General features: G+C 32.4%; 1 protein-coding gene across 1 annotated transcript; it reads left to right on the top strand.

Moving 5' to 3' along the window:
- Positions 1–1337: 1337 nt before the first annotated feature.
- LOC111917337 (AP-2 complex subunit alpha-1) lies at positions 1338–7889 on the top strand. Its single transcript, XM_023913028.3, has 25 exons — positions 1338–1764; positions 2171–2302; positions 2410–2535; positions 2929–2991; positions 3081–3178; positions 3272–3551; positions 3635–3727; positions 3837–3938; positions 4050–4147; positions 4238–4319; positions 4392–4480; positions 4570–4675; positions 4826–4891; positions 4982–5088; positions 5172–5276; positions 5363–5483; positions 5567–5746; positions 5850–6047; positions 6143–6223; positions 6311–6475; positions 6557–6643; positions 6719–6844; positions 6956–7036; positions 7128–7279; positions 7371–7889. Exons 1-25 carry the CDS (start codon positions 1633–1635, stop codon positions 7498–7500), a joined length of 3000 nt encoding a protein of 999 aa, XP_023768796.1. The 5' UTR covers positions 1338–1632; the 3' UTR covers positions 7501–7889.
- Positions 7890–10502: the final 2613 nt, after the last annotated feature.

Below are 10502 nucleotides of genomic sequence, written 5' to 3'. Positions count from 1 at the left end.
TTCTTTATGCATTGACAAAAATAATAAAATAGACAGAAAGGAGAATTGAACAACACCTCTTTTTGGAAGTATATACACATTTACCAAGTCATTCACAACACCTAAATTGAGTAATTATACAAATTCAAATTGATATATACTATGTAACAAAAAATATTTGTGACCCAATTTTTAGCGAGGCCCAAGGTGATCGCCTAACTTATCCTACCCACTAGGTTATATATATATATATATATATATATATATATATATATATATATGTGTGTGTGTGTGTGTGTGTGGGGGGGGGGGGGAGGTGCGTGTGTGTACGTAAATAGGGCATGACATTGGTTTTGGGGGAGATATACACTAGAAAAAAGAATTTCCTCAAGGACCACCTTATTTATCCTCTTTATCACAATACTCACAATTACCTTTATCAACGTAAGACATACACTCACATTGTTCCAACAACTCCCCACGTGGTTTTACATTCACATCATTAAGCAACATTTTTTTTAGAATCATCATGTGTATTTATCACCTAAATACATATCAACTATATGATATTGTGTTTCATATATCAGAGGTGCATACTAATTACCATCCCATTATATTTCATACACAATAGCCGGAAGCACCATAATAGGTTGCGTTTTGTACATTGTATGAACATACTGACTGCCATCCCATTGTGTTTCATACACACTAGCGATATGCACCATAAGAGGCTGTGTTTTACACATTGGAGGAACATACAAACTATCATATCTTTAGGTTTCGTGCATAACAAGCGCATGGATGCACCATCCGAGGCTTTCTATCATACACAACCTGAAGAGTCAACATATTATCCACTTGGTTGTTTTTGACACCAGACTAATTCTTAATTGCTTTCAGCACCAGACTAATTCTCAATATGATCGATTTCACCTAAAAGATTCATACTAGACCAATTTCCACCATCTGATCTATTTATTTACATCATGAAATTGATTTCGGACAACATCATCATAAACACCATATAAACATGTCATTTTCATGAATATTATTTAAAAATACTTTTTCAATTAATTTATATTTAAAAGATATTTTATGAAATATATTTTTTTTCTGTTAAAGGTAAATCAATCTTACATCTTATTATAAAGTCATAGATAAGTTTTTTTTTTTTCTTTCAAAATTTATATGAATTAAATTTAAAGCCAATTTTTTACCGATAACTTATCTTTCACACACACAAAAAAAACTCCATAATTACAAAAATAATAATGACAGAAGGAGAACATCACACAGCTGGAGAAGCATATGTAATAATGATACTCAAACACTCATTAAATAAAAATTTAACAACAAAGAATAAAAAAAGAAAATTAGAAAAAGTCGTCTTCTCATTCTCACCCGCCGACGGCTATTCCAAAACTCTCCTCAGTCCACCTTCTCCCTCTTCTCCTCCACCATCTTTCTCTCTCTCCAGATCACACCTTTTCCTTCGTAAATCTTCATGTTTTTACTTCGATTGCACATGGATTGCTAGCTATATGTGAAATTCGCCGTCAAACGATCGCTGTGTCGTCTCGGAGTTGGTGATTTTGGATTAGGATCTAGAGTGAGAAACGCCTCTGAGTTGGAACTGATCGGAGCAGGGTGAAGATGTCGTTGTCAGGTATGCGAGGTCTCTCTGTCTTCATCTCTGACGTGCGTAATTGCCGGAACAAAGAGCAGGAACGACTTCGCGTTGATAAAGAGCTGGGCAATATCCGTACTCGTTTTAAAAATGAAAAGGTTAGTTAGGGTTTCCTCATCGGATATTATAAGCTGTCTCGACTATGATATACTTTATTATTCGTCAAAAGTGCAATTTTTAATGTAAACACAGTTGCGTTTTAGCTGCACATAGGTTTGTGAATGCGTAATTAGATTTAATTCCACGCCAAGTGAATTTTCAGATTAGGTTTAGTCTATCAGTTGTGCCGATTTATGGATTCGAGAGGATTGCTATAGTTTATGCTGGTGAGCTGAATTGCCGATGAAAATGACTTTGAATTAACTCAGAGATGGATAATTCTTAAATTCAATAAGGAAACACCAAACCACGAGAGCAGATAAACTTGTAGTCTTGTAGATGAGACTAGGATAGGGATTAGTGCTGCAATGTAATATCTGTATAACCATTTATGATTCATCACAGGGTTTATCGCCATATGAAAAGAAGAAATATGTTTGGAAGATGCTCTACATATATATGCTAGGATATGATGTAGATTTTGGTCACATGGAAGCTGTTTCCCTAATATCTGCACCCAAATATCCAGAAAAGCAAGTAAGTTCAGTGTAAATATTGTAGTTCACATGATCTGCTGTGAAGTCTTCTAGATCTTCCTTCTTCTTCTACTCATTTAACTTCTTTCTATGACATGATTCCCTCAGGTTGGGTATATAGTGACATCATGCTTGCTCAATGAGAATCATGATTTTTTAAGATTAGCAATTAATGCAGTTCGCAATGATATTATCGGACGCAATGAAACTTTTCAGTGCCTTGCATTGACACTGGTATGTATCTAATATTATTAGCAAAGTCATGATTCTGTAGTATCTATTTTGTTATGTGAGCAGGTGGCTTTTATTATTTCTTGCTTTTTAATGTTCACAGGTAAACATAAACTTACTTTGATGCCCTTTAGCTATCTATATACATAAGAATGTCAGTGATGTTCACAGCAGTTTCCACTTCACCTATTGAGACATAATGCTGTTATTAGATTTTTGAGAATTGTTTGAGGCTTAGTTAATACTCTAAACATGAGATACATTACACTTACTTTTAATAATGAAAGCGATTACTATATTTGGTTTCTTGATTGTGAATTTAAAGGTTTTATGGCAAATAACAACAAACAATGGTAATCCTTATCACTCGATAAATAATAACTAGTTAATATACAGGTGGGGAATATTGGTGGCAGAGAATTTGCTGAATCACTAGCACCTGATGTTCAGAAGTTGCTTGTAAGTTCAAAAATACACATGGAATATAATTTAATTGTTTTTTAATTATAATTTCAGTTACTACTTTATACTTACTTTGTTTACCTCAGCTTTCAAGTAGTTGCAGACCACTAGTGAGAAAGAAAGCTGCACTATGTCTATTAAGACTCTTCAGGAAAAATTCTGATGTTGTGAATGTAGATGGCTGGTATGTTTGTTTCCACCTTTACATTTTACTATTTCCCTTTTATTTTTTTTAATCTACACCTTTGACTTTTTTATTATTTGGTCAAACTTTCAGGTCAGATAGAATGGCACAGCTATTAGATGAACGTGATCTTGGTGTATTAACATCATCAATGAGTCTTTTTGTTGCTTTAGTAGCCAACAACCATGAAGCATACTCAAGTTGTCTTCCAAAATGTGTTAAAATTTTAGAAAGACTTGCTAGAAATCAAGATGTTCCTCAAGAATACACTTACTATGGTATCCCTTCTCCATGGCTTCAAGTCAAAACAATGAGAGCCCTTCAGTATTTCCCAACTGTTGAAGATCCAACCACAAGAAGAGCACTCTTTGAGGTTATATATTTTATTAGAAAAATCAAAAAATCCTCTCACTTTACATAAGAAACACTGATATAAAGCTTATTAATTGTGGTTAGGTTTTACAACGGATACTCATGGGAACAGATGTGGTGAAAAATGTCAACAAGAACAATGCTTCTCATGCTGTATTATTTGAAGCTCTTGCTCTTGTAAGTTTATACAAGTTTTCATCATCAAATTAACAAACAGATTTGGAGTAACACAATTTATTAAAAGTTGTCATTATCAAATCTAACAAACAGATTGGGATTAATACAGGTCATGCATCTTGACTCTGAGAAAGAGATGATGTCACAATGTGTGGCTCTTCTTGGAAAATTCATAGCTGTGCGTGAACCTAATATCCGGTATTTAGGTCTGGTAAGTTACAATCTTTTTTCCCTTTTTGCCCTTTTTGCCCTTGAAGACTTGCAGTATATAATGTTTTATCTTTATTTGTGAATCTGATGTTAATAAAAATGGCTTATGCAGGAGAATATGACGCGAATGTTGATGGTTACAGATGTTCATGAGATCATTAAAAGACATCAAGCACAAATTATCACTTCACTTAAAGATCCTGACATTAGGTCATCATACTTAATTCCTTTTAATAAATTATCATCTTTTATATTACTTTACAATTTTGTTAATCATATATTCATATCTCCCAAATACAGTATTAGGAGACGTTCCCTTGATTTGCTTTATGGCATGTGTGATGTCACAAATGCCAAAGACATTGTTGAAGAATTATTGCAGGTATGCAATTTCAAGGGCATAATTGTAAAATTGCAACTGCCACTGCCACTGACACATGTACTTTTTTTTTAGTATCTTGCAACAGCAGATTTTGCAATGCGTGAAGAATTAGCCTTAAAAGCTGCTATCCTTGCTGAAAAATTTGCCCCTGATTTATCATGGTATGTAATTAAATAATTAAATAGTTTAGTACCCATCTTATTACTCACATCCAAGGGTATAACTGGAAATTCCATTGTTTTTCTTTCAGGTATGTGGATGTTATACTTCAGTTGATCGACAAAGCAGGAGATTTTGTCAGTGATGACATTTGGTTTCGTGTTGTGCAATTTGTCACAAACAATGAAGACCTTCAGGTACCTTTATATATATATATATATATATATATATATATATATATATATATATATATATATTATATACACCTTACTATTTTTTTATTATTATTTATACAAATAAAATCATTTATAAGTTTTAAAACTCTCTCTTATCGTATAATTCATTAGCCTTATGCAGCATTAAAAGCCAGAGAGTATCTTGATAAACCCGCCATACATGAGACAATGGTGAAGGTGTGTGTGTGAACTCTCATTTTATAACTCCTTAACTTTTTAAAAATAAGATTTTATATTTTAAATATTTAAATCTTTTGAAATGAACAGGTGAGTGCTTATCTTCTTGGAGAATACAGCCACCTTTTGGCAAGACGCCCTGGTTGTAGTCCAAAGGAAATTTTCAGCCTCATACATGAAAAGCTTCCTACTGTATCGTACGTATACATGGTTATTTACGCTTTTGCCCTTGTGTTTGTTATTTACTAATATTTAATTAATCATTTGTTATTTTTTTCAGGACACCTACAATCTCTATCCTTCTAACAACATACGCAAAGATTTTAATGCACTCACAGCCACCAGATCCCGAATTACAGAATCAAATCTGGGCAGTTTACAGCAAGTCTGTTTACATTTGAATATCTAATGTCACTTCATTATTTATTCACAAATTCATATTTTTTAACCACAAATTTCTTTTTATTTTAGATATGAAAGTTGCATTGATGCTGAAATACAACAAAGAGCAGTGGAGTATTTTGCATTGAGTAGGAAAGGTGAAGCTTTAATGGATATATTAGCTGAAATGCCCAAATTCCCAGAACGCCAGGTATATTTTTATTATCTGGATTTCTTCATATAAATAAATCTTTCACCATTTTTAAAAAATTTAAAATTTTGTGTTATGTGAAGTCTTCGTTGATTAAAAAAGCGGAAGATACAGATGCTGACACAGCAGAGCTAAGTGCTATAAAGCTGAGAACACAGCAACAGGCATCTACTGCTTTAGTGGTGACAGATCAGCGCCCTTCAAATGGGGCCCCACAAGTGAGTCAACTCGCTATGGTTATGATTCCTACCACAAATGATACGGTGAGGGTCCTACACACTGGATAAAATTCTAATTTTAACTCTGGTTAGAATTTAGATATTAGTTTATATTTTTGTAATTGGTATATAACTATGTATATTTCAGGATCATACTCCCCCCGTTGACCAACCGTTGACTGAGTCAAATGGGGCTTTGACCGTTGTTGACCCTCAGCCCTCTGGTGATATCCTTGGAGATCTTTTAAGCCCACTGGCTATTGACGAGTCTCAATCAGTCCATGATGTTGGTTCAAATGACGCTTTAGCCCTTGCACCTATTGAAGACCAGGAATCTACTGTCAAGGTTCTGTCTCTTTCTCCCTTTTAAAAGAAATCTTTATTGATTTTTAATTTTTAATTATCATTTATCTTATTTATTTTTTTATTAATCTTTCACAGCCAATAGGAGATATTACAGAAAGATTTCATGCTTTATGTCTCAAAGATAGTGGGGTTCTCTACGAAGATCCTTACGTTCAGGTAATTTATATGTTTTTTTTTTATGATACAATACAACAATCAGTTTAAGATAATTAATATTTAATATTTTTAGTATTGTTATTGCAGATTGGTATTAAAGCAGAATGGAGAAATCACCAGGGACGACTTGTACTTTTTTTGGGAAACAAAAATACGGGCCCACTTGATTCAGTACAAGCAGTGGTTTTACCTCCATCACATTTAAGGGTGGAGATATCATTAGTCCCAGAAATTATACCTCCACGTGCACAGGTCAGATTATTTCTTACTTTTTAATTTTTTTGAATTTAAATATTTTATTGAATTGTTTTTATTTTTTGAAATTATTTATAGGTTCAATGCCCACTTGAAATTGTAAACCTCCGACCTAGTAGGGATGTTGCTGTTCTTGACTTCTCCTACAAGTTTGGAACCCAATTGGTATTTTTTATAGTTGTAGTGGTATTTAATTTATTTTTAACTTTTTAAATATTTAATTTGTTTTTGGTTTTACAGGTTAATAATAGACTTCGGCTTCCAGCAGTGTTGAACAAATTTTTTACTCCTATTCAAGTTACCGCTGAGGAATTTTTCCCTCAATGGAGATCACTATCTGGACCTCCTTTAAAACTTCAAGAAGTGGTTTGTCCATTTTACCCCTCCTTCCTCTTTACATTATTAAATTTTGTGGAATTGTTATATTATATATTATATTAAAGTATTAACTTCCAAGTTCCATCATAATTTATACAGGTAAGAGGTGTGAGACCAATGCCATTAGGAGAAATGGCAAATCTGTTCAACACTTTGAGATTGATGGTTTGTCCTGGACTGGTAAGTTCTTCCTATTATTTATTATCTACAATAGCAATGTATTTTCATTTATTTTTTTAACCCTAAACAATTTTTTGCATATTATTTTCAGGATCCAAATGCGTTTAATTTAGTAGCAAGCACAACCTTCTATTCGGAAAGTACACGTGCAATGTTATGTCTGGTCAGAATAGAAACAGATCCAGCTGACAGAACACAGCTCCGTATGACAGTTGCATCAGCGGACCCCACGCTAACATTCGAGTATGTTTATTATTTTTTATATATTTTTTAATTTTTATATATAAATATACATGAACGAATTCGGACATGGTTTGACTATTTGTCTACACAGGTTGAAGGAATTCATCAAGGAACATTTAGTTAACATTCCTACAGCTGCCAAGCCATTGCCACCTCAGCAACCTCAGCCACCACCAATTGCCACGTCAGATCCAGGGGCTTTGCTTGCTGGTTTGCTTTAAAAAAGATGAAAAATTTGTAAAATGGATATATATAATATACATTTACGCCTTTGCCCTTATCTTCCAACAAGTGGTGAAGGAATGCATTGATACGGGAATGAGCTGGCGGGGTTAAATGAGAGGCGTAGGATTAGAGTTGGGTTTGATGAGGGTATTGTGTTGGGTTTTTTTTTTTTTTTTATTATAAAAAAACAATGAGGTTGTGTTATTATTAGGTCATGTTTTTCTCATTTTTGGTGAGGGTTTATTTGTTTATAGATTTTTTTTCAACTAGTTTTTGGACGTTTGTTTTGATAGAATTTGTGAAGGTTGAACTTTGAATATGATTGTAACATTATTATTGCATTTGGTTGTTGTTAATGCATAGAAATATTTGGTTTTCTCATAAACTTGCATGTTATCATGTTCATGTGATATCCTAAATTTTTTGTCTTCTATGGTTTCAAAAAATTAAACTTGGATTTTTTTGGAAAATCTTTCATCTAGATCACAGATTTTCATTTCCAATCAAGGTACTTTGATCATTACTGTTTCTTAAAATTATGTCTTGATAACTTTTGTTTGCATGACAAAGAATAAATGTGTCATTTTCTTTAAACACCATGCATAAGTTCACAACCTTTTGACACAAAAATTAAGTGTACGTTCAATATAAAGGATTCTTTAATAGAGAAGCGGAAATTGAGCCGTGCTCTTCAATATCTTTTGGAGATACTGTGTCTGTGTAACAAGAGACAAACCGATGTTCAACCATTTACCTTCTTTTTCTGAGTCATGCTTGAAACTCGAATCAATAAGAAGTTGATGGGTCTTAGATTTCTTGATGCTTACGACCGATACAAAAAAGAAGGTATCAAAGTTTTTGAACCGGTGTTTGATGCATATGCAGAAAGAATAGGGATAACTGGCTGCATCGATTTTCTTTGAGGATGCAACTTAGGTCAACAATTATTATAGTGTATTCTTTTAACAATGACAACATTTTCTTTCAAAAAAAAATCAAGAATGATATAGAACCATGCTTTTAATTTATGTTTTTTCTTTTCTAATTTTTTCATTTTCAAGAGAATTTCAGCTTTGTATTTGTTATTTATAATCATTTTCATGAGAATAACATCTATAATTGTAATTTATTTTTAATCTAATGTCATATTTACACTTGTATTTTTATGTTTTCATAATTTCTATTTACCAATTCATGAGAATGTCAGTTTTGTACTAGAGGTGACAAAAACTAGCACCACATGTTAATCCAACACAAAATAAAGGAGGTTGGATAAAATATTTCAAACCGTTTAAATAAATAAATTGACACGACACGGCACGTCAATTAAACGGGTAAGGTTAGTGTTGAAAATTTTAACTCAAATATGACTTGATAATGACTCGTTTATTTATATGCATGTTTTTAGAATTATTTAAATAAACTAGAAACACCCAAAACAAAATCATATATAAAAGAAAACCTTTGGATTGAGTCGTTGTGTAATGTTGAAAAGACTTAACCGTCTAGATCAAGATATCATTTCAATTATTTGTCTCTTCCAAACTAAACAATCCCCTTGACCACTCCCTCTTCCTCATGATCCCACCCACCGCTTCCGCCCCCAACTCACACTCTTTCCATTTTGCCTTCTAAACTTACTATGATTTTAACCATTCCGCCTCTCCCACCTATAACTTTTTTCCTTTCCACCTATCCAACTCCTACACTTTTAATACACTTTTAACATGTTAAGTGTTTCAACCTCACATGACACAACACATTTTAAGGTGTACCCCTAATTCGGAACCTAACACAAAAATAAACGGGCTGAAACAACACGATGCGTTAATTAAACGGTCGAATTAGGGTCAAACTTTCACAACCCGTTTATTGTTTCAACATGACACATTTCCTAGGTCTAGTTTGCACACTTGTAATTTATGTTGTGTTCTTTCAAGAATGTTGTTTAGTTGTTTAAGAATATTGGTATAATAACTGTTCATATATGTATACTGTAATTCAAAAAAGGACCCGCTCTAGTAAATCTAAAATTAAAATGACATTATTTTCAAGAATGTCATTGATTACCTAAACTCCAATTAGTTTCCAAAAGACCGGGATTTAATTTTTTGTTAATGATTTGACTAAGTTGCATAAAATATAAGTTTCATTTTATCTCTCTTAAAAAATATGTTTTACTCTTTTAATAACCATTTTTAATATAAATATAATTAATATGAAAGATAATTATAATTATGGTATGTTAATCATAAATATACAAATGAACATAACCATTAAATGTCATAAAATGGCCACCATTAATAATTTATTTGTTCTTTAAGTCATTAAACTTCTAATTGTTTCAAAAAGACAAACAAACTTATATTTTTGGTTTCATTATACCGTTGAGTATAATTTTTTTTACCAGGGATACCCGTTCTCAACCTACGTGGACTCCACGTCACGAGTCATGTCCATGTAGACAATGTTATAGTGAAACCAAAAGAAATTTTTTTATTGGTATAATTGGATACAATTAAAGTTTAGTAGATATTTGTAAAGGTACGAGCAACATTAATATATGACAAAAGTTGAAATGTAGCTCTTTCATCGTTCAAGAGTAGCAAAGATTTCATCCATCGCAAATTCTCATTTATAAGATACACAAAAACAACAATATGATGCTGCAATCAATCCACAACCTTCATCTATAATAGGTTGTACTTAGAATCCATAAAGTTACATCAACAGAGTTTATCGATATCAACCAACATTGGTATCATACATTACTCGCGGGTGAATTGATTACAAATGATACTTTAAAATTACATTTGACACAATTACTTAGAGTCCATAATATAAGCTTTTCAAAAAAATGTTATTTGAGGATTCTTTTTAATCTTAAGTTAGTTTCAAACTAATAAAAGGTTCTTAATTATAAATATGTAAGCTTTGTGTGACCAACCCTTCGTTTAAAAGAAAAAATATCATAAAGGGAAACTAATATTACTTTGTT

This window comes from Lactuca sativa, chromosome 6, assembly GCF_002870075.4.
Source record: "Lactuca sativa cultivar Salinas chromosome 6, Lsat_Salinas_v11, whole genome shotgun sequence".
Taxonomy (NCBI): domain Eukaryota; kingdom Viridiplantae; phylum Streptophyta; class Magnoliopsida; order Asterales; family Asteraceae; genus Lactuca; species Lactuca sativa.
Note: the sequence above shows the minus strand (reverse complement) of the source record. Positions and strands in the feature narration are given on the sequence as shown.